At 46.9% G+C, this 27,698-nt stretch overlaps 1 protein-coding gene across 1 annotated transcript in view; it reads right to left on the bottom strand.

Moving 5' to 3' along the window:
* ggt7 (gamma-glutamyltransferase 7) overlaps nucleotides 1-27,698 on the bottom strand; it is a 60,073-nt gene that overhangs the window by 20,821 nt on the left and 11,554 nt on the right. The window contains exons 2-8 of the mRNA XM_086005744.1: nucleotides 16,179-16,405; nucleotides 14,220-14,371; nucleotides 12,553-12,670; nucleotides 9,740-9,807; nucleotides 6,026-6,099; nucleotides 4,647-4,840; nucleotides 4,117-4,204 (exon numbers count right to left, since the gene is read on the bottom strand). Coding sequence (XP_085861870.1) covers nucleotides 4,117-4,204; nucleotides 4,647-4,840; nucleotides 6,026-6,099; nucleotides 9,740-9,807; nucleotides 12,553-12,670; nucleotides 14,220-14,371; nucleotides 16,179-16,405 — 921 coding nt within the window. The remainder of the gene's footprint in view (nucleotides 1-4,116; nucleotides 4,205-4,646; nucleotides 4,841-6,025; nucleotides 6,100-9,739; nucleotides 9,808-12,552; nucleotides 12,671-14,219; nucleotides 14,372-16,178; nucleotides 16,406-27,698) is intronic.

The raw sequence follows: 27,698 nt of genomic DNA, 5'->3' as shown, positions 1-27,698 counted from the left end.
GGCTGGGCGCAGCGCAGGTGCTGTCAATAATCGATTTCCACGAGACACACTGGCGCCGGCCAGCTCTTAAAGGGGCGGGTCAATTAACATCAGCAGCCACACTCTGCGCCTTGTAGGCCTCAAAATCGGCGGTGACCTACCTGTGGCGTTCAAAACTTCCAAGACATGGAGAGGTTCAGGCAGAGAGCGGAGCGCTTTAGCGATAGGGCATTGGATGCTCTGGTTGGCGCAGTGGAGTGCCGGCGAGCCGTGCTGTACCCCGAGAATGGCAGGAGGCCTCATCAGAGCGAATACCGCAGAGCTTGGAGGGATGTTTCCCAAAGAGTCACCTCCAGCAGCATGGTGCCCAGGACTCCTGTGCAATGCAGGAAGAAGTTCAACGACCTCACTCGGGTCGTTAGGGTGAGTGCCTTTTTCACAATCATCTTCATCCCTCCATCTGCACCTGACTTTATGGCCAGAGGGTGCGCGAAGCCCCAATGGCCATCTGCCAGCCAGCACCCATGGCCCTTTCTGGAAACACACACGCACATTCAGCTCAGTGCATAATGTAAGGGCTATTCTACCATGGGGGGCATGTAATGTCAGCTCAGGGCAGCATGTTTCATCACTTCCCGTCCTTTCTCCTGCAGGCCAAGCTGGCCAGGAACCGTAGGGAGCAGCTTCGTACCGGAGGAGGCCGGCCACACCTGCAGACCCTCACAGACCTCGAGGAGAGAGTCCACCAGATTGTTGGAAGCCGGATGAGTGGTCCTGTCACCTCTGGAGCTGCCGACGCCGTTGTGCACAGCGATGGTAAGGTCATCACCTTTTTGAACTCTCTCCTTCCACTTGCTCCCCCCACCAGCATGCTTTTTCACTTTGGACCCAAGTCAGAGTATTGCAGCACTCATGCATCCCTTGCTGCCACCCTGTCCTTTCGCTAAAGCCACTCTTCAGCCTCCCTGCTTTCAGATGCTGCATCACCAGCTCAGGAGCCGGGCTCTCAAGCTGCCACTGCCACTGGAGGCGACGAGCAGGAGGAATCCGGACCATCCCTACCACCCTCAGGCGAGCCAGCCCATCTGCAGACTGGGGAGACTACTTCCCTGGAGGGGAGCGGGGGGGAATGCTCTGAGGAGGAACCAACTCCAGGAACCAGCCAGCTGCAGCAACGCAAGGGGGGTAGGGAAGCTCGGGGGCCGTCTCCCCGGAGGGCGAGTCAGGCCGCGAGTGCTGCTGCACAGAGCGCAGAAGAGGTGCGTGCCCTCGCAGAAATGAGCGCCCAGGCTGGGCTGAGGCACACTGAGCTCATGGCTGCAGTGGCAAGGATGCCTGAATCCATCGAGACACTGGCAAGGAGTGTCCAAGACTTCGGCGCAGCACAGGCAAGGAGTGCGTAGAACTTCGGGACAGCACTGGAAAGGACTGTCCATGGCTTCGGGACAGCACTGGAAAGGACTGTCCATGGCTTCGGGACAGCACTGGAAAGGACTGTCCATGGCTTCGGAACAGCACTGGAAAGGACTGTCCAGGGCTTCACCGAAGCACTGGCACCTGCCACGCAACTGCTGAGTGCTGCCACGCAGTCACTCACTGGTCTCATGCAGACGCAGATTGAGGCCACGCAACCACTGGCTGCTGCCACCCTCGCTGGATCAGGCAGGATTACCCGGGGCCCTTGCAGCACCACAGCAGGCCAGCAATCTGTGGACCATCCGATTGCTGCGCATGCTGCGGTGCTGCCCCGTCAGAGTGCCAGTGTGTCGGCCGACCAGGGAGTTGCTGTCCGCTCTCAGGATGACAGCATTCATGATGCCACCGCTGGCACGTCTCCACTGCAGCTGCCACCACCTGCAGGACAGACTGCTTCCACCCATGCACAGTTGGAGCAGTCAGCAGCCGGGCCCTCCAGGCCCAGAGGTCATCCAGGCCGTCCCTCAGGGGCATCTGCGCTTTCGGACAGTCAGCAGGCCTCCCCCAGCCTTGCTCCAGCCACTGGGGTCCCATTACGGAGGAGCTGCAGGGAGGGAAGGGGCCAATCTCGCAAGAGAAGCAGATCACCATCAAGGGGGAAAGAGTAGAAGGTGCTGCTGAAACGTCTTATTTGTAGAAATCAAGGCCGAGGATGCTGGTCTGAATGTTATTTATGTTTTGGACAGTCTCCCGGGTGTGCGAGGCACTTATGTGTCAGTGTGTTAGTTTTGCTTTCTGTTGTAGTTTTGCTTTCTGTTGCCATTGCTTTGTCTTGCTGGAAGGAAGCACATTTTGTACAATAAACAACTTTCTTTATTTACAATGGCCATGTCTGCTATTTACATGCATTTTGCCCTTCACAGGCTTTGGGGTATCAGAACGGTTCCATTCCTGTTCTTGGAATGGCAGCAAGCATTCCGTGAGAGGGGCCTAGAAGTGACTTCTGATCAGCCTCTGACAGACGGCCCTTCCAGTTTGTGCCTCCCTCCCATCTTGGTCCTCCTCCTCCTCCTCTGCTGATGCTTCAATGTCTGGTGGCATTGGCTGGGTTCGTAGGATAGCGAAGTTATGCAGCATGTCACTCAGGCGAGTACTGCAGGGATCTTCCGGAATGGTCCAGACAGCGGAACCGCTGCTTCAGCACACCGATTGTGTGCTCCACAATGTTCCTCGTCGCCTGATGGCTCGCATTGTAGCGTTCTTCAGCAGAGGTGCTGGGCGAACGGAGCGGGGTCATCAGCCACAGGCACAGAGGATAGCCCTCATCCCTGAGAAGCCAGCCTCCTGGGTGAGCTGGGGCCTCAAAAAGGTCTGCAACAGAAGTCTGGCGCAGGATGAAGGCGTCGTGGCTGCTGCCTGGGAACTGCGCATTCACTGCGAGGATCAGCTGTCGGTGGTCACAGACCAGCTGGACATTCAAGGAATGGAACCCCTTGCGGTTGCGGAACTCCTCCGGATTCAATACAGGCACCCGCAAAGCCACGTGCGTGCTGTCAATGGCACCCTGCACCATGGGGAAGTCCGCTATTGCTGCGAAGCCCTCTGCGCGCTCCTGCTGCTTGTCCGGGGTCATTGGGAAGGAGATGTACTGCCGCCTCCTTCTAAACAGGGCATCAGTCACTTGACGGATGCAGCAATGCACCGCAAACTGCGAGATGTTGGCTATGTCCCCAGTTGCGGCCTGAAAGGAGCCGCTTGCGTAGAAGTTTAGGGCAGCAGTCATCTTCACAGCCACCGACAGAGATGTCCTGCACCTTACCTGAGGCTGCAGATCTGGCTGAAGCAGGTGGCACAGCTCAGTCACCACCTCCTTTCTAAAGCGCAGCCTTCTGATACACTGCTCCTCCGACATGTTCATGTAGGAAAACTGCTGTCGGAAAACCCTGGCAGCGTAAGGTCTGGTGTAGCGACGTCTGTTGGCCCTCCTCTGTCTGGCCATGCCTGCCCCCCTCTCCCTGCGTCTCTGTGCCCTTTCCAGATGATTCAGCAGCAGGACGTTCCCCTCCAAAGCAGCCTCCATAATAAGTGCGCACAGAAAGTTTCCCCGTTTGAAATGCTCACCAACAGCAAGGTGATGGTCAGAAGGCTGAAGTTCTTCTGCCAGCGCTGGCTCAGTGGTGAAATGGCTCTCAGTGTGCAGCTCAGCAACTCTCTGTAACTCTCGAAGAAGTTGTGCTCCAAAAATGGCTGCCGCATTTATACCACAGCAGTCCCCTTTAAAGAACGCCCCCCCAGCCCGACAGTGACTGGGGAACGTTCCAGGTAAGCTGTCCTTATTTGCGCCAGGCGGAACGGAGGGGGGGCGCCACTGAATTTCCGGTCCAGGGCGCCCAAAAGGCGTTGCGCACTGAAATGACGTCATGATCCGCCTGCGCCCGTGAGCGGACGCTAAGATTTAGCGCCGGCGCTAAATGTCCGCTCAATATGGGAAGAGATGCAGGGTTCGCTGCGCCCGGGCGCTAGTTGGTTAGCGCCCGGGCGCTAGTTGGTTAGCGCCCCACTTCTCGGCCTCTTTAGGCGCTAATGGGTGGCACAACCAACCAAATTTCTCCCCCCTGATCCCATACCTCAGATACAGAGAGAAGAAAATTCTGAGCTGTAGATTAAGATTCAATTAGCCCCTCCCACCTCTCAAACCTAGCAACAGAGACCAATTCGTACCTTGGTATGATCCTTCAATGGGCTTCTCGACAATCACGCTGTAATTAGCAAAATCCTCCACAGAGAGTACACCGCCTTTACTCCGAACCTGAAGAGAAAGAAGGGTAAAGGGAGTCAGATTTAAGCGCTTCACCGGGTCCAAATTCCAAGCGTGGATATCCATTCTATCTACTATAGTTGAATCCTGAAAAAGAAAAATCATAACTATTTTACCAAGAAATGTAATGCTGGGCTATAGAAGTATATGAGGCCAGTTGGTTACAGAGTTTACCTAATGAATAGACCCAACAGTGCAGATCAGTGGTGAAGCAGTGAGTGCATTATGGTGCTGGTTCTACCCATTGCTTCAGTCCATAGGGATCTAATCTATAGAAATCTTATATCAGCAATATGCTCAAAATAGCTAAGTGCTTATCTGGAGCTAACTGCGTCACAAAGATTAAACAATTTCAAATTTTAAATTGCTACTATAAAGAATTGAGAAGGTCCGTAAGCTTAAAAAGTTTATCGTGACAGACTTAACTCTCTACCTCAGAAGCCATCTCTTCCGTGACATTTCCATCGTAAAATGCCGAAACGCCCTCGAGACCAACTGCATTCAAAATGTCTGCCAGATCCAAACGTTTCATGAAAGCTCCTGGCTGTAATGGTTGCCCATGTGGCAGAAAGGTTTCTCGGAAAGTATCCGACATATTTTTGTCCTTTACTTGATCGATCGCTTTAGCTGGATTAGTGGAAGCCAAGAAAGGTTATACAATTAAATCAAATCAATAAAGGAGCTTCATGCACTTTAAAATATTTCTAGAGAAAAAAAGAAGAGATTTCACTGTTTAGAGAGTTATGGACTAATGTTTTAAATCTCATTACAATCTACCCTCATTATTGGATACCTGGGAATGAGCTAAAATCAAATTGCGAGGCTCACTATATTGACTTTTTAAACTAGAAAGGAACATTTGGCTCTAAGCAGTCTAGACCATTTCTTACGGATTCCTCTCCTCAATTGTGCTCTCTCCCCACCTCAGTCTCTCAAACACTTTTACTGTCTCTCTCAAAAGCAGAAGGTTGGAGAGATTAAAAACAATGTGATCTTTATGAGACAGGCTATTTCCTCCTCCCCATCCCCCACAGATCCATCCTTCAGAGACTCCCCTAAGTCCATGCCACCAATACTACCCTGCTCAGAGTTTTCCTGCTAGCTTGCTCGGTTATCCAAGATTCCACTTCTTCGCACACCCAGGTCTCCAAAACCAGCTACAGGAAACTCTCGACTTACCAGCACCTAAATAACCGGAAATCTCTGTTAACCAGCAAAATTCAGGAGTTGGTTCAGGTAAGTTTTACTTCATATTAGTGTCCATTCCTGGATCTGTGGCTGTGTAACCGGGGTTCCTGCACCTGTTGCTAAGCAACAGGGACACCTGGATCTTGTGGCTGGGGTTCCTGCACCTGTTGCTAAGCAACAGGGAAGCCTGGATGTGTTGCTGTGTATGGGGCTCTCGTACCTTTTACTATACCTCTCTGTAATCCAGACTTCTTGATAAACCGGCACCACGCTGGTCCCGTTGGTGCCGGATAAAAAAAGTTTCCGGTACCTGCCTAACGTCTTCAAGGCCATCCCACTCTCCCAAGGGGCTCTAGATCTTCAAGATGCCCATGTCTGTTCTACACATCCAAGATTCTCTGGCCTCTCCAATATCTCCAACCTCTCAGAAATGCCCTCTTCCTCTCTGTATCTCCCAGATCAAACCAGACTTCTCCAAGCTCCTCTGTACGCTGAGATTCATTCAATGCCCTTATATCAATCAGAGTGTCTTGCCAACCTGTCTCAATGAGAGAGGGATTTCAGGCTCCCGGCAGCATGCTGCAGTGAATTACATATTTTAAGAATAAATGTTGTTACACCTACCAAGTTCTTGAGTAACATTGAAACCTTCTTTTGCTATTTTTGCTGCTGCAGCCATTAACTCAGACCATGAGATTCTGGAGAAATGAAAAAATAACAGGAACGTGTCATGACAATCTTGAACAGGGCATGCGCTTCCTGTCCAGAAAACTTACTTCTTGATGTGACAATTTTTTGGTCAACATTTCCCATTGTAAATTGCTATGTCAACATTTCCCATTCAATTTTAACTGTTGCACTATAGTTGCCGGTTCTGTGAAACAAATTCCTGAAGACTACCTCCTAATTCCATCACTATCTTTTGTAAATGAAAAGCTTACACATCCACTGACTTTTGTGAACCAACTATTTTCGGTAACCAAAAGCATTAAGGGATATGGGGCAAAGGCGGGTATATGGAGTTAAGTCGCAGATCAGTCATGATCTCACTGATTGGCGGAACAGGCTCGAGGGGCTGAATGGCCTCCTCCTGTTCTTTGAGTAATACCATGGGCAATTTAATAGTACCATACAAAATTGCAGACTTATGATAATCAAACTTAATTATCTTAATTATAATGCTCGGTAATTGCACAAGACCAAGATTCTACATTTATTACATTAACATGTAACTTTAGCTGAAGCAGTTTAACCCTTGACTGCTTACAGTGGGTTAGCACAATGACTTTTCAACTCTGAAATCCAGCTTGAAATCTGGCTCAAGACTGAGGGAATGAAAGTTTTTTTTCCCCCCTCTTTGCTGACAGTAAAGGTCTTTAAGTGAAATTATTCTCAGTTCCCAGTCCACAGCACAAAAGTGCCCAAAATTTGGCTAAATGGTAATCTCAAATCGGGAAAATTGTTGGTGTGTGAAATGGTAAGTCACATTTTGTGCAGTTCAGTGTGCCCTTCTAAGAATGGCATCAAGACAAGTTACTGGAACAGAACAGGTGGAGATTTGGATCTGGGGAAGCTGCAGGGTCCTTTCTTATTCCATATTTCTGCCTGTTCTTGTGCTCGATTGCAGATGGGTAGCATTTCGGAAAAGTCTTCCAAACCCTACCCTGATGTACCTCACCTTGATGAACTATTTCAAAATATTTAAGCAATAATTTCAGTTAGTCAGGAATACACATTGAGGATACAACTCATTCAAACAATGAGAAAGATCTGATAGCGTAAGCTAGTTGAAGTCCATGACTTATGAAGAATTACCTTTGCAAATAGCTTCTATGCCAATCACTCTTGTCACGGAAGTATGTAATTGTATTCTCCGTGGGGGTAAAATTTCCTTGGGAGTTCTCCCGATCTCCCGTCGTAACTTCGGCAGAAACAGTATAAACGGCCGTTTACATTGTTTCTCTGGGGGTTTCTGCCGATCTACCACCGAAGTTACAGCGCGATCTCAATAAAATTCCCGTGGAAATTCTAGCCCATAACTTGCGTCAGAGCTTTTACTGTAGTCTTGGTGGGGCTAAAATGTTAACTCAAAATACCTCGGCGTGCCATCCAACTCATCAGCTTACATGTTTGCTGAATCTCATCAAAATATTAACCCTTGGATAGCTAACATACTGAGGGAAATTGGACCAGCCATTTAAAAAAATTCATACACTGTGAAACTCAAGCAACATTACAATCGTAATAAAAACACTTAAATGCCAGCAGTAATATTATTACAGTGGTATTAGTTCTCTATATAATTAAAATAAACATGGAAGACAATGATGAAGTAAGGACTGTGATGGAATACTCTCCACTTGCCTGGATGAGTGCAGCTCCAACAACACTCAAGAAGCTTGACACCATCCAGGACAAAGCAGCCCGCTTGATTGGCACCCCATCCACCACCTTAAACATTCACTCCCTCCACCACCGGCGCACCGTGGCTGCAGTGTGTACCATCTACAAGATGCACTGTAGCAACTCGCTAAGGCTTTGACAGCACCTCCCAAACCCGCGACCTCTACCACCTAGAAGGACAAGGGCAGCAGGCACATGGGAATACCATCACCTGCGAGTTCCCCTCCAAGTTACACACCATCCTGACTTGGAAATACATCGCCGATCCTTCATTGTCACTGGGTCAAAAACCTGGAACTCCCTCCCTAACAGCACTGTGGGAGCACCTTCACCACACGGACTGCAGCGGTTCAAGGCAGCGGCTCACCACCACCTTCTCGAGGGCAATTAGGGATGGGTAATAAATGCTGGCCTTGCCAGCGACGCCCACATCCCAGGAATGAATAAATAAAACCATTTGCACCTCCTGTTGCGCCTCAGCCGGTTTATCCAACTCAACGAGCCATACAGACCAGGAAGGCCCAAGGTTCAAACCTCGGTCTGTGCCAAGGTAGCCGATCGCAACCAAAAGTTAGTTAGGGTCCGACAATTGGCTACAACACCCCTGGGTTCGGGAAGAGCAATTCAGCCAGGGCTACCAGTCTTCATCACTAGTATGTACATGTGTATTGGTGAGGTGTGGGTCAAGTTCAGCTGTGGTATCTCTTGCCAAAATGTGCTGTCTCTCAAATGAATAATGGCCACTCGGGCAAGAGGGGACCATGCCCATGGAACTCTACCCCAGTAAGGAGTTAAAGCTTTCAGGAGAGGAGATGGCAGAAAGGACAATTGACAAGAGATGAATTCAGAAAGAATCAAATAAAAACTAAAATATTTTAAACATCTCATCTTTCTTCCGCACAGTCTCTCTCTTATCTAATTAGAATTCCTTTTTATTTCCAATGGTTTCTATGCCATGCCTCTTAAATTTAAAATAATTGTGGGAAAAATTGGGTCACGGTCCCTTTGGGGTGCTAACTTCGCTACTTTTAGCGCCCCGAAAATGTTAGCGCCCCCCGCGCCGTAAATTGAGTGGTAGTGCCCCAAGCAGGAGACGGGGCGCTACTGGAAACGCTCCCCCTCCCTCTTGGGGCACTACCACTCAATATCGCGGTGCTACGTGCAACACTGCCACGTGCATTGGCACGTAGCGCCACGGTATTACAGGCCTCCCTCCCCTGATTAAAGGTAGATCAGGGGGCGCGACCGAAGCTTGCGGCTGGGGCGCTGCGCATGGTGAGGACGTCATCACCGGAGGCACAGCGCCACGGGATGCTACGGGCTACCGCCGCCGCTAACCTCCTGCTGAATTTCGCAGGAGGCGTTAGTGGCGCCGCGCCCGTCGCTAGGTGCTTTGCACCTAGTTAGTGCCCTCCCTGGGGCGCTAACGGGAAGCGCAAAGCAACCCAATTTCCCCCCCCCCCCCCCACCCCATGTCTTTTAACACAGTGTCCTACCACTCAGTTTGGAGATGTGGCCCGCTTCAAAAACACTGGCTTCCAGTTCACTGAAAACCAGCTCCAAAGGGTGGTTTTTCAAGCAATCCAAGAACTTTGGATTCAGTCAAACACAACCAGTCAAACTTTGATGTGACTTTTCAGCAATGCCTATTTTCCACTGATGCTTTGAACTTTGGGGCCCTCCAAAGAAGAAATGGCAGCTCCTTAACCTTATAGTCGGAACTTTCAAACAATATAATTATTATTTTGGGGGAAAAAATAATCCTACAGAATCCTGCTACCACATTACAACAAGCCACCAGGGTTCAGTATCTTAAACAAACTATTTAAGAGGAACCAAATGCTTTTGAGATAATCCAGACACAAATGGGCATGAAACAGAAATCTGTATTGATAACATTTCTAATAATGTTGCATTCTCAGGTGTAATGTTTACCTGCCATAGAGTTGATGGGCCTGGTGCAATCCTTGCATCATACCTGGGACGGCCACCAAGAGACCAGGCTGCATAATGAAGGAAAGAAGACATCATCTATATATAGTGGAGCTCTGTTAATACTAATCTTCTATTCAGTACCCTCTCCAAAATTGTTCTCTTTAAATCGAGGGCAGAGCACGACTTCCCTCAGACATCTCTAAAGTGTCATCAATAATTCCTGCTGGCTGTCCCACCAAGAGATGAGGCTTCAGCAGTAAAGGAAAAAGAGGCCATGTGGTCAACTTTACCAGGGTTTCTCCAGGCAATCCTAGCCAAGAAATTGGAAATCTTGCCCTTTATAGGGGAGAAGCCCAGGCGTGAATGGCAACCAAGACTGTCATTCAAACTCAGGCCTCCTAGTTGGGACGTCAATGTTCTAGGCTGGTAGAAGCCAAATGACCCTGCACTGTTCATCTTATGTGTTTCACCAAGCATTCTGACAGTGCAGTACCGAGGGAGTGCTGCACTGTCGGACGTGCTGTCTTTCGGATGAGACAAGGTCCCGTCTGCTCTCTCAGGTGGACGTAAAAGTTCCCATGGCCACTATTTTGAAGAAGAGCAGGAGAGTTATCCTCGGTGTCCTGGCCAATATTTATCCTTCAGCCAACATAACAAAAACCAGATGATCTGGTCATTATCCCACTGCTGTTTGTGGGAGCTTGCTGTGCACAAATTGGCTGCCGCGTTTCCCACATTACAACAGTGACTCCACTTCAAAGGTACTTCATTGACTGTAAAGCGCTTTGAGACATCCGGTGGTCGTGAAAGGCGCTATATAAATGCAAGTTTATTTTTTTCTTTTTACAGTAAATCTATTGTATAAATGTCACAACTCCAACTGATTTTCTCCAGAATAGAGGGTCGTTGTTATAAAGGCATTAAAAATAATAGCAATAACTGGGTAAAAGAGTGACATTATGACAGTGGACTGCGCTCTAAGTGAATATAGTTCACGTAGAAATACAGGAAACTCTCGATTTACCGGCACCGAAATAACCGGAAATCTCTGTTAACTGGCAAAATTCAGGAGTAGGTTCAGGTAAGTTTTACTTCATATTAGTGGCCGTTCCTGGATCTGTGGCTGTGTAACCGGGGTTCCTGCACCTGTTGCTAAGCAACAGGGACACCTGGATCTTGTGGCCGGGGTTCCTGCACCTGGGAAGCCTGGATTTGTTGCTGTGTACAGAGCTCTCGTACCTTTAACTATACCTCTCTGTAATCCGGACTTTTTGATAAACCGGCAGCACGCCAGTCCCGTCGGTGCCGGATAAAAAAGAGTTTCCTGTAACCTGTTTGAGGGAACTCAAGCATTTAACATTTCCTTGCAGGCCATTTTTTCTCCCCGTCTGTAGGCACTGCTATATCGTGCATCATCCACCCCTCTAAGGGGTTAGCAAATAGCTTTTCGCCAGACCTAGTCTCAGATATGGGAATAATCAATAACATTCTGGAGTCTGCTATTAGGAGTTGAATGAGAGTGGCTGTGGAGATAGAAAAGAAACCTATGGGGAAGTATTAGAGAGAAAAATATTGATCGGTAAGAACATAAGAAATAGGAGCAGGAGTGGGCCATTTGGCCTTTCGAGCCTATTCAATAAGATCATGGCTGATCTTCTACCTCAACTCCGCCTTCCCGCACTATCCCCATATCCCTTGATTCCGTTAGTGCCCAAAAATCTATTGCTCTCTGTCTTGAATATACTCAACGACTGAGCCTCCACAGACATTAAAGTGAGAATTCCTCAACCATTGCTGAAAAGCATAAACTTGAGTGCAAGGAGTTGGGCTTGAGCCCATTCTTCCACACGGTGCTGAGGCCAGGTGCTGCCCCACAGGGAGAAAGGGAAAACATACTGGGAAAGGTTCCTGCTCCTGATCAACATCCTGCAACCGCTGCTGGCAACGGGTTTGTGTGTGGACGCTTGGCGAGGACAGGACTGGACTTGGACCTGATGTGGAATAGCCTGCTGACACTTACTGCCAAGGCTCACACGTGAACAATGGCTACTTGGGTGAGGCACTGCAGGGCATCCTTAGAACTGAGTCCAGGCCTTTGGGTGGGGTGAGGGGAGGCGGCTGGGGAGGGTGGAAGAGTAGAAAATAGTCACAAATAGAAAAAAAAGAGTTGGACTGGTAGGTAGCTGGTGGCAAGACATTTGATTGGGGTGGGGAACGGTGAATGGCCTTCGATCTGAGGGAAATGAATAGCAAACAAGTGACAAAAAAAGAAAGATTGGCCCGGATTCTGCGGTGGGTATGACGGCGTACTCTCACGGTATGCTGGCAAATGGCCTACTCCTGCTCCTATTTCTTATATTCTTACCTGTCAATATTTTTCTCTCTAATACTTCCCCATAAGTTTCTTTTCTATCTCCACAGCCACTCATTCAACTCCTAATAGCAGACTCCAGAATGGTATTGATTATTCCCATATCTGAGACTAGGTCTGGCGAAAAGCTATTTGCTAACCTTTTAGAGGGGTGGATGATGCACGATATGGCAGTGCCTACAGACGGGGAGAAAAAATGGCCTGCAAGGAAATGTTAAATGCTTGAGTTCCCTCAAACAGGTTATTTCTACGTTACACGATACTGTCCTTTAACTAAAAAAATGATATCCCATAGAATACTGCCTTTTAATGAAGGGCTGATATGCCATGGAATATTACCCTTTAACTCCCCCCCCCCACCCCCCCCCCCCCCAAGACTGACGTACTCTGGAACTCTGTTGCTCCTTGAATAAATAAACACGAGGCAGGGGGCAGCACTAACCTTGTCCTCCCAGCTGTGTGTGAACATCTGCTCCTCAACCTCCGCTGGAGCTGTCTCTCTAAAGTCAAAGGTTAAGCTTTCATTCTTCCTGATATCATGAACTAACATTACTCCACCCCTGGAAAAAAAGATATCAACATTGAGAAAGGACATCATTACTGCAAATTTTACTGTGTTACATATAATTACACAGAATATACGGCACAGAAACAGGCCATTCGGCCCAACCAGTCCATGCTGCTGTTTATGCTCCACTCGAGCCTCCTCCCATCCCATCCTTCCTCATCTAACTCTATCAGCATAACCCTCTATTCCCTTCTCCCTCATGTGCTTATCTAGCCTCCCCTTAAATGCATCTATACTATTCGCTTCAACCACTCCCTGTGGCAGCGAGTTCCACATTCTCACCACTCTCCTGGGTAAAGAAGTTTCTTCTGAATTCCCTATTGGATTTCTTGGTGACTATCTAATATTGATGGCCTCTAGTTTTGCTCTTCCCCACAAGTGGAAACACTCTCTCTCTCTCTCTGTCTACTCTATCAAAACCTTTCATAATTTTGAAGAGCTCTATTAGGTCATCCCTCAGCCTTCTTATTTCAAGAGAAAAGAGACCCAGCCTGTTCAGCCTTTCCTGATAGGTGGAACCTCAGAGCTCTAGCATCATCCTTGTAAATGTTTTGTACCCTCGCCAGTGCCTCCATTTCCTTTTTATAATATGGCGACCAGAACTGTACATATTACTCCCAGTGTGGTCTAACCAAGGCTTGATATAAGTTTAGCATAACTTCTCTACTTTTCAATTCTATCCCTCTAGAAATACACCCAAGGGCCTGGTTTGCTTTTCTTATGGCCTTTTTGACCTGTGTCGCAACTTTTAGTGATTTCTATATTTGAACTCCCAGGTCCCTTTGCTCCTCTACCCCATTTAGATTCTTATTGGCAAAGGCTGAGACTTTAAAAATAAAATCTATATATAATTAAAAATTTTTGGGGCTGAATTTTTGTGCCGTCAGGGTGACAAATATCACTGGTGCAGAATGGAAGTTTTTCCATACTTTTTACGAACAGTGACATGAACCAGTCATTCATGTAGAAATGACTTATGAAGTAATACTGGGCGGCCTGCTGGTGGCGCTGTCCAGGGAGAGTATAAATACTCGGGCATGGGCCCAGCTTGTGCAGGACATTCTTTAACAGGAACTAGTGAAGGACACCACTAGATCTCCATGTTGTAAAACAGTTGATTAAAGCCTTGTTTAATACTCAGACCAAGTGCCGAGTAGATTTCTTATGTCAAACAGTGTCAGCACCGAACATTTCATCGTTCGTGCACCACAGCTTCGATGCAGAGTAACATTCACTCTATTCTGCCACAACATCAGAAGGACGCCCCATTGCACTGGGGCGACACTTCCACTTACCACACCAAACGTCTCCGTGGCGTCAATGAATGAGATTGGCAACTTAGTGCCAGTTATGTTGAATTATGAGCCATTTTGGGCCCATGAGGAACTAGGCTGAGATTCACTTCACTTTAAAACTTTTATAGCTGGGTGGGGAGGGGGAAAGGGGCATCAGGAAATATGACCCTTCATGAAACCCGTAACAATTCTGTGAATAAACATGAGTATCTTTGTTAATGATTCCTTACCGCCTACAACACCTACCCTCCGATTCCAGAGCTGTGGGGATGGATTATTCCCAGGCATAATGCTGACACAATAGCTGCATCCACCGAAGAGCCATCACGATTCAGTATTTCAGTACCAACTGCGGAGCAATGGGCCACATCTGTAACCACTGCACCTTGGTGAAAGATCTACACAGAACAAGAAGGACACGTAGAGTCACAGCTGCAAACGTTCCTTTGTCTACTCATCGGGCTTCTGCAACGTTGTTATCTCTGTAGGATGGGAATCCACATTATGGCGCAAAGAACTCCTGAAATTTGCCCTATCTATGGGATTCCCAGTACCCGTTAAAAATACCAAAGTTTTGCCCCTCTTTATCTCCCGGGTACTGTAGGCTTGGGGACTTTTCCCCTTCCTTATTACTGCAGTATGTGCCAGCAGTTGAGCTCCACACCAGTCCTGTTCCTTCATTCACTATAAGCTAACTTAAGCTCCCTTGTGCCTAGGTAAGTAAATAAATAAATAAGGGATAACAACAGAAAGTGCTAGAAAAACTCAGCAGGCCAGGCAACATCCGTGGAGAGAGAAACAGAGTTAACGTTTCAGGTCGAAACCCTTCGTCAGAACTGAGAAAAAAAGCAGGAAATTAAACAGATTAAAAGGCCAGTTTGGGGGCTGGGAAATGGGGGAGGGGATGAAAGAACAAAAGGGAATGTCTGAGAGGTGAAGAGACATTAAGAGATATTCAAGATGAAACGATATCTCTTAATGTCTCTTCACCTCTCAGACCTTCCCTTTTGTTCTTTCATCCCCTCCCCCATTTCCCAGCCCCCAAACCTGCCTTTTAATCTGTTTCATTTCCTGCTTTTTTCTCAGCTCTGAAGAAGGGTTTCGACCGGAAACATTAACTCTGTTTCTCTCTCCACGGATGTTGCCTGGCCTGCTGAGTTTTTCCAGCGTTTTCTGTTGTTATTTCGGATTTCCAGCATCCGCAGTATTTTGCTATCAAATAAATAAGGGACTTTGAGATATATGGGAATCTGGGTAAGCTGCACCTCCATATAGAATCAAATATACTTTACTGGGAGCAGTAAGGACACAGTGAAGGAGAACAGGTCAGAGGGGAAGAACAGAGACAGTGGAGGTTTAGACTCCAGGAAGTGTAAGGGAGAGGGACCATATTAATTTCCTCAGATTCAGCTGTGGTTCAATGGTAGCACTCTTGCCTCCGAGCCACAAGGTTGTGCGGTTCAAGCCTCACTCCAGAGACGTGCACATAATCGAGGCTGACACTCCAGTGCAGTACTGAGGGAGTGCTGCACTGTTGGAGGTGCCGTCTTTTGGAAGAGACATTAAACCGAGGCTCCGTCTGTCCTCAGGTGGATATAAAAGATTTTGAAGAGCAGCAGGGGAGTTCTCCCCGGTGTCCTGGCCAATATTTATTCCTCAATCAACATAACAAAAACAGATTACAGGAAACTTTTTTTTAATCTGGCACCGATGGGACCGACATGGTGCCGGTCCATCAAAAATTCCGGATCACCGAGCGCTATAGTAAAAGATACGAGAGCTGAGAGCTCCGTATAAAGCAACAAACCCTGTTGCTTAGCAACAGGTTCAGAACAATGGCCACAAGTTACAAGCGTCTCTGTAGCTTAGCAACAGCTGCAGCCACACCCTTGCACAGCAACAGATGGAGGAAGGCAAGTAATATGAAGTATGAACCTACTCCTGAATTTTGCCGGTTAACCGAGATTTCCGGTTATTTAGGTGCCGGTAAATCGAAAGTTTCCTGCTATCTGTTTCCTAAGTCACTGCTGTTTTGGGAGCTTGCTGTGCGCAAATTGGTTGCCACATTTCCAATATTACAACAGTGACTACACTTCAAAAGTACTTAATTGGCAGTAAAGTATTTTGGGACATCCTGAGGTCGGGAAAAGCGCCGCACAAACGCAAGTCTTTCCTTTAGCGTGAACCTTTTCTTTTTGTAGTTACCTGTGGGTCTCCAAAGTATATCTGCATAATCAAGGCCACAGTGACTCCAGTCGCAAACGTTAAGCAGGCAGTGATGATAACAGTCAAACCATCCTGGCGACAGGTGCAGTCACCAGAGAAAGGATCCTTGTTGGTCACACGCAGCGGAGACATCTCCTGACTGCCCATCTCAGAGGAGGAAGAGGGCAGGCGTTGGAGGCGAGCTGATTTCAGGAACAGGTCAGGATCTACAAAAAAGAAATGAAGATTTGGTTTGGTGATTATTGAATATCTACAACAGTGCCGAGCACGGGACTGGCTGGTGAGTGCGAAGGGAGGAGTCTATAAGGCTCCAATCAATGTTACCACTGCTTCAGCCAGAATTTACAACAGTTCATTTAATGTTACAGGCATATTGGTCCTATCTGAAGTACCTCTGCCTCACCTCCCTACACCATGCCTCTATTTCCAACTATCCAGCTTTGGTCTGGACTCAGAGGATAAATTGTTTAAAAGTTGTAGTGTTGCCACCATTGTTTCTTTCTTCAAGGTCCTAATGTAATTGTACGTTTGCTATTTCATGAGGGCTTCATATTGTCAGCTCTCCATTTACCAAAGACAGCTGTATTAAGTTTTGGAGCAGATATAAAGGGCTGGATTTTGTCAATGGGGGCGCATTGGGGGCGGGACTGCTGGTTTTCGGGTTTCAGTCCTGCCCCCAACGACGTCTGACCAACCCACGCTATTTTCCCTTTATTGACCTTGTTGAGCCTGCCCTGCGGGTTTACCGGCCAATTAAGGGAAAGCCGGTGACAGAGGACGTCAGCGTATGACGTTTCATCTGTTGAAAATTTTTTGAGAAGCTGTCAAACACTGACAATCTCTGTTCTAAGGTGAGCCCTTGGACACAGGCTCACCAAAACCTCTCTCCTCAGCAGAAAGCAGATGGCTGCTGCATCTGAGAATGCAGCAGCCATTCTGTCATCTCTGTCGTTGAGATGAGGCACCTCCGGATCCACAAAGGTTGAAGCCTGCAGAAAGAAGCAAAGGTAAGGAAACTTTTTCCAACACTTTACACTCACCTCTCATACTTACCTGTCCACACTTGCACCCATCACTCACCTCCACATTGCACTTTCCGATCTCTCTCACCCCCGCAGACCCACTGCTCGCCTCGCTGACCCTGGTGAGGTTCGCAGCCGTCAGGAAGCCCACACTTACAGGGGTAAAATGGGGATAAGCCTGTTAACAGGCAGTTAATTGGCTCTAATCCTCTTCCCGCCTCGAGGAGACGGGTCCCTGCGCGAGTCGGGGACCCGCCTCCCGGGAAGATAGCACGGAGGCAGGTTGGGAGCAGTTTCTGCCATTTTTCCGGCAGTTCCACCTCCTCAGGGCTGGGAAAATTCCCCCCCCCCCCCCCCCCCGCAAAAGGTCTTCGGTATACTCAAGAGTCAGAAAGTGGTAACTGAAGAATGAATTGCAAATGTTGCAAATCAAGCCAAAACTGAAAATTCTAAATTGCACAGCAGGTCAACCAGCACCTGACAGACAGATAGGTTAATGTTTCAGCTGTGGCCCTTCAGAAAAGAGGAAGAGATAAAAGTAGAAAAGCAGTGAGAGACAGACAGGGACAGAAGCGAGAAGAAAGAACTTGGCTACAGAGAGGGAGGAGCACAAGACCTGCAGAGGGACAGAGGCAAGAAGATCTTTAATAGATTGCAAACCTGATCAGGTCAAATTGTGCACATTGTAGGTCCTTGGGATATCCTGTTGACTTTAAGTGTAACATAAATAGGTTTAATGCCTTTCTATGTAGAGTATAAAAGTAGAAAGTGGAGTTAAACATTTTTATTACAAGCTTAACTGGCCATGAAAGGGTGGAGACATATGTGCAATTATGACTTTAACCTATGACTTAAACACTGTGAAAAGGAATCTAAACCAGCTTCATGCATGAATAATATGATTCTCATATAATGTAACAATATGGGAAGCTAGGAAAGGAAGCAACACTGATTTTAGGGAAGTTAGTTTAGTGAATTCATTAAACTGGGAGGAGGAAGTAAAACTAAATTTATTAAAATTAAATGCTTTATAATTCATTCTTCAAGAAGCCTCATATTATACTGTGCAAATAATCTTCCATAACAAGTTGAAATGCACCAATATCAGTATATTAAGAGCTTTTTTACAACTCTCACCTTAATTGTAACATAACTAGATTTAATGCCTTTCTATGTGGAGTATACAAGTAGAAAGTAGAGTTTAAATTTTCTATTACAAGCTTCAGAGATTAATTGGCCGTAAAAGGGTAGAGACTCAATTGCAATTACCATAGAAGGCATCCCAATGCACTGCACAGAGAAGCACATGCCAAGCAGCGAATCTCCAGTCCTCTGTTTGAAAGAGAGAGATCGTATTTGTTTAAATAACAATCACTCCAAAGTAATTTGTTATGTGAAGTGATAACTTGCTTTGTAAATTGTCCTGTTATTATTAACTGCCAGCAGTTTTAATCAGGCAGCAAGGTAACTATGGGAGTGGTGTCAATTCATCAGCAACCACCATTCTCCAGCCAGGTGGACAAGAGGGAGGTCTGCTCCCAAGCCTCTGTCAAAGAAGAACGGAGGAGATCTGCAGCTGTCCTGGCCAACAATTATTCCTCAAACACCACCAACAAACAGATTAATTGGCCATTTATCTCACTGCTGTTTGTGTGACCTGGCTGGGTGCAAATTGGACGCAACGTGTGCCTACATAACAATATAATGACTACGCCTCAAAAGTAATGAACTGGTCGTGAAGTGCATTGGGACATCCTGAGGATGTGAAAGGCACTATGTAAATGCAAGCACTTTCTTTTGACTCTTAGTTTTTTTTTAAAAAAGTGTCAGCCTGTGGCTCAGTCGGTAGCACTCTTGCCACAAGGGAAACATTCTCCCAGCATCCATCCTATCAAGCCCTTGAGTTAGAAGGTTGTGGGTTCATAGTCCCACTCCAGAGACTTGAGCACAAAAATCTAGGCTGACACTCCCAGTGCAGTGCTGAGGGAGTGCTGCACTGTCGGATGTGCTGTCTTTCTGATGAGACGTTAATCTGGAGGTCTTGTCTGCTCTCTCAGGTGGATGTGAAAGATCCCATGGCACTATTTTGAAGAAGAGCAGGGGAGTACTCCCTGGTGTCCTGGCCAATATTGATCCCTCAATCAACATAACAAAAACAGATTATCCGGTCATTATCACATTGCTGTTTGTGGGAGCTTGCTGTATGCAAACTGACTGCCGCATTTCCTACATCATAACAGTGACTACACTTCAAAAAGTACTTCATTAGCTGTAAAGCACTTTGGGACGTCTGGTGGTTGTGAAAGGCGCTACATAAATGCAAGTCTTTCTTTCTTTATAACTGCAAATTCACAAGTACAGCCGGGCGTATGTTCTTAATTAAAAGTTCTGATGAAAGGTCATCGACCCGAAATGTTAACCCTCTCTCTCTCTCTCTCTCTCTCTCTCTACGGATGCTGTCTGGCCTACTCAGCATTTTCCGATTTTATTTCAGATTTCCAGCATCTGCAGTATTTTGCTATTTTCTTCATTTTTAGCTGATTGTTTTCCCCCCTCACCCCTGTTTTCTTCAGTCCTAAAAATGGTCCTATCCAGCTTCCTTTTCCAACAAAGGGTGTACATCCAAAATGCCAACCCATCCTTTCTCTTTCAGACACTGCCAAACTTAGAATCATAGAATGGTTACAAAACAGAAGGCCATTCGGCCCGTCGAGCCCGTGCCAGCTCTCTGCACGAGCACTTCAGCTAGTCCCACTCCCCCGCCCTTTCCCCGCAGCCCTGCAACTTTTTTCCTTCAGGTACTTAACCAATTTAATAACATGTTGTGCATTTCCAACATTTTCCATTTTTAAGTTAAGAATTCCAAAAATTGCTCGTTTTCATTTTATTTCAGGGGTATGTACAACGCCTCCACATCCGATTATAAATTCACTGCGAGTTATATCCTACAGTGGTGGGAGCAGCATGGGCCCCAGGTTAGCCTGGGAGACTCAATATGGCCCTCACCCCATTGACAACGATCAAGGGGGTGATTTTCATTCAGAAGTCGGGAAGGAGGCGGGACTACAACTTTCGGGGTTGTAGTCCCGCCTTCATCGAGATGTGGCCAATCCACTTGATTGACCTTGTTGAGCCCGCCCAGCGGGCTCAGCAAGCCAATTAAGGGCCACCCGGCAACAGGTGACGTCACAGACTGAAATTTCATCTGTCAAGACGTTTTGACAGATGAAATATCAGCGTTTCACAGCTGTTTGAAGCTGTCAAACACTGACAGTCTTACTTCTAACCTGAGTCCTTCTACACAGACTCAGTTAGAAATCTCTCCTGCACAGAAAGCTGAAGGCTGTCACTTTTGACAGTTCGCAGCCATTCTGCTTTCTGTGCCGGTTAGATGATGGACTCCCGAAACCTAGAGGAAGGAAGGCTAAAAAGGTAAGTACAGGTAATTTACACACTTTAGACACACCAAACACACTTACCTTTGCACTCATGCACACATCACTTACCTGAACACCGACATCTCGAACCCTCCAAGTCCTTCAACCTGATGGCCCGACTCCTCTAACTTGGCGTGGTTTGTGTGAGGGTGCCGGTTAGTTCTCCTAGTAACCCCTAGGTGGCACCTTCATGAGTGGTTACCCCTCTCTTTTAATTCGACCCAAAAAAAAGAAACAATTTCACAAATAAGGTGACAAAAACCCAATTACCCTTTTAAATAACCCTCCACCAATCAAATTAAAATTTGGTTGTCCCGATTAACAATGCACTCCAGTCCCCGCGGCGCCCACCGGTCACGAAAGAGCTCGAGCGTGCCGGCGGACACCGCGTGCTCCATCTCTAGGGCCACCCGGGCGCGAACATGGCCACGGAAGAGGGGGAGGCAATCCGGTCGGACGACCCCCTCGCTCGCCCGATGAGTGGTTACCCCTGTGTTAAATCCCTAATTGACTGTTATTGGGCTTATGAGTTTCACCTGTGATTTGTAGTATATTAGTTCTGTTTTTCTCCTTCTCTCTGCTCAGTCTTGACAAGCCTTTGTGCCAAGTGGTTGCTTGTCAGAGCTCCTAAAGTGTAATTGTATCTTTGTGTTTATTAAGTAAAGTACTTTGTTTGAACTTTATACCTGCCTCAAGCCTCGTCTCTGCACTTGGGTCCAGATCCAGCCTCGCCCTGACAGTTTGGAGCCGTCGGGAATCCCAGACTTCAAGTTTTAAAATAGGGATTAGGCTAAAAACTGCCTGTTAACTACCTGTTAACAGGCAGTTAATTGGCACTAATCCCTTCCCGCCTCGGGTAGACGGGTCCCAGTGCGGGGCGGATACCCGCCTCCTTTGAAACTTATATGGAGGCGGGTTGAGGGCGGGACCCCCAAATTTGGGACTCCAATCCCGACTCCACAGGTCAATGAAAATCGACCCCCAAGAGTACAAGGAGCTGCACAAAAGGTGCACAGTTGACATTAAATTGTAGTCGCAATGCCTGTATGGCTCGGCAGATCATTCAAAAATTCTGCTGGAAGGGCCCTGAAATATTGACCAGTCTTTTCTCTTTTAGATGCCGAGTGACCTATTTTGCCATACCAGCATTTGTTGCTTTTCTTTTGGATCAGATTTTTCTTTTAAGAACATAAGAAATAGGAGCAGGAGTAGGCCATTCAGCCCTTTGAGCCTGCTCTGCCATTCAATGAGAGCATAGCTGATCTTCTGCCTCAACTCCATTCACCGGCCCTATCGCCATATCCCTTGATGCCCTTACTAGTCAGATATCTATCGACTTCTGTTTTGAATATACCCAATCACTGAGATTCCACAGCCCTCTGGGGTAGAGAATTCCAAAGATTCACCACCCTCTGTGTGAAGAAATTTCTTCTCATCTTAGTCCTGAATGGCCTACCCTTTATCCTGGGGCTGTGGCCCCTGGTTCTAGACTCCCCAGCCAAGGGAAACATTCTCCCAGCATCCATCCTATCAAGCCCTGTAATAATTTTGTATGCTTCAATGAGATCCCCTCTCATTCTTCTGAATTCAAGAGAATACAGACCTGGTTTACTCAATCTCTTCTCATACGACAGTCCCGCCATCCCAGGAATCAAACTCGTGAACATTCGTTGCACTCCCTCTATGGCAAGTATATCCTTCCTTAGGTAAGGAGACCAAAATTGTACACAGTACTCCAGGTGTGGTCTCACCAAGGCCCTATGTAATTGGAGTAAGACTTCTTTACTCCTGTACTCAAATCCTCTTCTAATGAAGGCCAGCATACTATTTGCCTTCCTAATGGCTTGCTGCACATGCATATTCACTTTCAGTGACTCATGTACAAGGACACCCAGGTCTCTTTGAGCATCTACATTCTCCAATCTTTCATCATTTAGGAAATACTCTGCCTTTCTGTCTTTTCTACCAAAGTGGATAACTTCACATTTATCCACATTATATTCCATCTGCCATGTTCTCGCCCACTCACTGAGCCTGTCGAGATCCCCTTGAAGCCTCTTCACATCCTCTTCACAACTGACACTGCCACCTAGCTTTGTATCATCAGCAAATTTGGAAATGTTACATTTAGTCCCCTCATCCAAATCATTGATATAGATTGTGAATAGCTGGGGCCCAAGCACCGATCCTTGCGGTACCCCACTAGTCACAGCCTGTCATCCTGAAAAAGACCCGTTTATCCCTACTCTTTGTTTTCTGTCTGTTAACCAATTCTCAATCCATGCTAGTATATTACCCCCAATTCCATTTGCCCTAATTTTGTTCACCAACCTCTTGTGTGGGACCTTATCAAAGGCCTTCTGAAAATCCAGATACACCACATCTACCGGTTCCCCTTTGTCTACTCCACTAGTTACATCCTCAAAGAACTCCAGTAGGTTTGTTAAACATGATTTCCCTTTCATAAATCCATGTTGACTCTGCCCAATCTTACTATTAGTTTCTAAGTGCCCAGTTATTGCATCCTTTGTAATAGATTCCAGCATTTTCCCAACTACTGATGTGAGGCTAGCAGGTCTGTAGTCCCCCATTTTCTCTCTTCCCTCCTTTCTTAAATAGCGGGGTTACATTTGCTATCCTCCAATCTGCAGGAACCATTCCAGAATCTATAGAATTTTGGAAGATGGCAACCAATGCATCCACTATCCCAATGGCCACCTCTTTCAAAACCCTAGGATGTAGGTCATCCGGTCCTTGGGATTTATCAACTTTTAGTCCCATTAATTTTGCTAGTACTGTTTTTTTACTAATAATAATTTCTTTAAGTTCCTCATTCTCACCGCACCCTTGGCTTTCTCACACTTCTGGGAGGTTTTTTGTGTCTTCCTCCGTGAAGACAGAAACAAAGTATTAATTTGATTTCTCTGCTATTTCCTCATTCCCTATTATAAATTCTCCTGTCTCTGACTGTAAAGGACCTACATTTACCTTCGCCAGTCTTTTCCTTTTCACATACCTATAGAAGCATTTACAATCCGTTTTTATATTTTTCGCTAGTTTGTGCTCATATTCCATTTTCCCTTTCTTTATCAATTTCTTGGTCCTCCTTTGCTGATTTCTAAAAAGATCCCAATCCTCAGGCTGACTTTTTTTTCTGGCAACTTTATAAGCTTCCTCCTTTGTAAGCTTCCTCTTTTGACTTAATACTAGCTTTAATTTCTTTTGTTAGCCATGGTTGGATCACTTTTCCTTTTGGGTTTTTATACCCTAGAGGAATATATGTTTGCTGCAAATTATGCATTATTTCCTTGAATGTTAGCCATTGTATGTCCACCTTCATACCTTTTAGTGTAGTCTCCCAATCTACCATGGCCAACTTGTCCCTCATACCCTTGTAGTTTCCTCTGTTTAGATTGAAGACCTTAGTTTCAGATTGGACTACATCACTCTCAAACTTAATGTAAAATTCAATCATATTATAGTCTCTTGTCCCTAAAGGCCCCTTTACCACAAGATTACTGATTAGCCCTTTCTCATTCTCATTAAGGTTACATAAACTATGCATCAGCCTCAAAAACCATAAAGAGAGATTTGAGTCTGTGAAAATACACACAAGCACCTGTCGGCCTGTGGACAATGCCTTCTACTGTTGCACGAATCCAAAAGGAACATGATCTTCTCTGATAGTCATGCAGTTGCGACCAAGGCCTGACACCGTTTAGGAAGTCAGCAACGATGCACCTCGTTCTGCTCAACGGCCCCCAGAACTTTCATCATATGAATAAAAAAAGCCAAAGCTCTATTTAGCTGTGGCACTGCCTTAGAACCATCATGTGAACCAATGCTGCCTTTTCTGCTTTGTATCGTCAATGTACTGTGCTTCAGCCACAGTGTCAGCCGTGGCTCAGTGGGTAGCACTCTCGCCGCGAAGTCAGCAGGTTGTGGGTTCAAGTCCCGCTCCAGAGACTGGAGCGCAAAAAATCTAGGCTGACACTTCCAGTGCAGTGCTGTGGGAGTGCTGCACTGTCGGAGGTGCTGTCTTTCAGATGAGACGTTAAACCGAGACCCCGTGTGCCCCTCTCAGATGGACATGGCACTATTTCGAAGAAGAGCAGGGGAGTTATCCCTGGTGTCCTGGGCCAATATTTATCCCTCAATCAACATCACTAAAACAGATTATCTGCTCATTATCACATTGCTGTTTGTGGGAGCTTGCTGTGCGTAAAATTGGTTGCCGCATTTCCTACATTATGACAGTGACCACACTTCAAAAAGGTACCTCATTGGCTGTCAAGCGCTTTGGGACGTCCGGTGGTCGTGAAAGGCGCTACATGAATGCGAGTCTTTCTTTCTTTCCTGGAGGCCACCGTTGATTTCACATCCATGAAATCTACAGATTTTTTTTATTATCCTATTTCCTGTTAATGCCGGTGTTAACATCGGCCGCCCCGATGCAACTCACAGGATTTGTTCCATTGAGGTGCAAGGACTAATTTGGGACGGTCCTCACATCTTGCTCTGCTGACGCACGAGTCCAGCGCGCCAATCATTTCGCACCTTCCGTAAATTTGAGCTCACCCAAAACTCTGCTGCCCGTATCCTAGCCCGCACCAAGTCCCGCTCCCCCATCACCACTGAGCACGCTGACCAACATTGGCTCCCGGTCCGGCAACGCCTCAGTTTTAAAATTCTCAGCCTTGTTTTCAAATCCCTCCGTGGCCTCGCCCCTCCCCATCTCTGTATTCTCCTCCAGCCCCACAACTTTCCGTGATCTCGGCGTTCCTCCAATTCTGGCCTCTTGCATGTCCTCGATTTTCACTGATGCGCGATTGGCGGCCGTGCCTTCAGCTGCCTGGGCCGTAAGCTCTGGAATTCCCTCCCTAAACATCTCTGTGAAGTGCCTTGGTATATTTTACTATGTTAAAAGGTGCTTTTGTTGTTGTTATCAGCTGCTAATGAATTTAAGCCCCCAAAACACTAGAATCATGATTCTACATGAGCCAAAATGGGCCAAACGACCTTCTTCATTTGTGATCACCTTGTGATCTTGAAACACAGTGCTCTCATTAGCCAGTTCCACCCAAATGTAAAACACTTACTCTAAGCAAATTCCTGTGGCATCCTGATGATATGCAAATCATTCCCAAATTCCAGTGTCTCAATTCTGGGACCCCAGGTTCGCTGACATGATAACCAAAAATCTAGCAATCCGATGTACTCAGGGTAGGAGGGAGGAAAAACAACTTTCTGCCAAAATGGCAGGCAAATACGTTGTAGCAGGTCATTCCGTAATGTAATAGAAACCACAGGTTAAATCAACATCCTGCTGAAGGGGTGATTATTTTAAAATATTTGTTGAAAATGCACCACTGGTCCCCAGTCCCCAAGGTGAATCTGCTTCCTTGACTATGGGAGGAGGCATTCCTGTATGAAGCTTCTGCTGTACAGCCGTTCCCGACCAGGAGGACGGAGTCTCACTCTGTTTTTGCTCAGGCACCCCCGGCTCGGGATTTACATTTCAACTGCTTAGCATTAGTACAAAGCAAAAAACCACTTCTTGCACTGACACCACAGTCATAGTGCAAATGCAATCTTAAAAATCCAAACTCTAAAAGAGCACTTCCAACTGCACAAGTGTCATTTCCAATTCCAACACCAGCTATCAGTACAGAGTTCCTCCAATTCTGACCTCTCGTACATCCCTCACTTCCTTCGCCCCACCATTGGTGGTCGTGTGTTCAGCCGTCTAGGCCCTAAGCTCTGGGATTCCTTCCCCAAACTTCTTTGCCTCTCCACCGCTCTCTCCTTTAAGACCGCTTAAAACCTACCTCTTTGATCACGCGTTTGGTCAACTGCCCTAATACAGGAAACTCTTTTTTATCCAGCACCGACGGGGCCAGCGTGGTGCCGGTTGATCAAAAAGTCCGGATTACAGAGGGGTATACTTACCAAGGTACGAGAGCTCCGTACACGGCCACAGGTGCAGGAGCTCCAGTTACACGGCACTTGTGCAGGAGTCCTGGTTACACAGCCACAGATCCAGGAGTCCCTGTTGCACGGCCACAGGTGCAGGAACCCCGGTTACACGGCCACTATTATATAGTAAAACTTACCTGAACCTACTCCTGAATTTTGCCGGTTAAGAGAGATTTCCGGATATTTAGGTGCTGGGTAAAAGAGAGTTTCCTGGTATCTCCTTTGGTTCAGGCTACAATTTCTATTGGCTTACGCTCCCATGAAGCGCCTTGGGATGTTTTAGGACGCTAAAGGCCCTGTATAAATGCAGATTGTTGTAATAACCTATCTGAGTGAAATTGCCAATTTTTCTGTATAAAGTACTTTGATAATAAACTTAAGTCAGAATCTCTGCCTCAGAAATATTACATATTTCAGAATTTAAAAAAAACACAACACCAATTGAATTATTTTTAGTAGAGTTTGGGGAGGAAGGGTGACATTTTACCTCTATTTAAGTCCTGCGTACCCTTTGATCCAAGCATCAAAAACCAATCGGAGCCAAATGAACCCAAACCGGTCACCAAATCTAGAATGCTTACATTTTTATTTTTGCTGCCTTGCTATGTTTTAATAACAGGAAGCTTACTGAATACAAGAAATCCTTAGGCTAACTGAGTGTGCTCTCTTCCCCACTCAGAGGCCTAACTCAGCATATGTGAAAAAATTAAGTGAAAGATAAGGGCCCCGATTTTAGGGCAGCTGTCGGGCGGCTTTTCATGCGGCCGCGGTCCGAAAATCGCGGAAAAAGCGGGTCGGGACCCCCCCCCGCCTGATTCCCCGCCCCGTCCGACTTTCGGACTGCCGTTTCCCCACGCCCCGCTTCAGTCCCGCCCGCCGCTGGCGGGGCTGCTCGTCGGAGCACTAATCACCAATGATCACCTTGTTAAGTACGATTTTCCGGCGCCGTTGCGACTTTGGGGCTTTCCCCACGTGAAACACGCCTGCGGGGAACCCCGCCGATGAGAGCTGGCGTGAAACCAGCTGGCTTGCTGAGGGCTGAAGACATTTAAATAGGCAGCCTT

The sequence above is a fragment of the Somniosus microcephalus genome, chromosome 13 (genome assembly GCF_052327205.1).
Source record: "Somniosus microcephalus isolate GS21.2 chromosome 13, FLI_Smic_1.0, whole genome shotgun sequence".
Taxonomy (NCBI): Eukaryota; Metazoa; Chordata; class Chondrichthyes; order Squaliformes; family Somniosidae; genus Somniosus; species Somniosus microcephalus.
The sequence above is the reverse complement of the archived record's forward strand: the minus strand, read 5'-3'. Positions and strand labels throughout refer to the sequence as shown.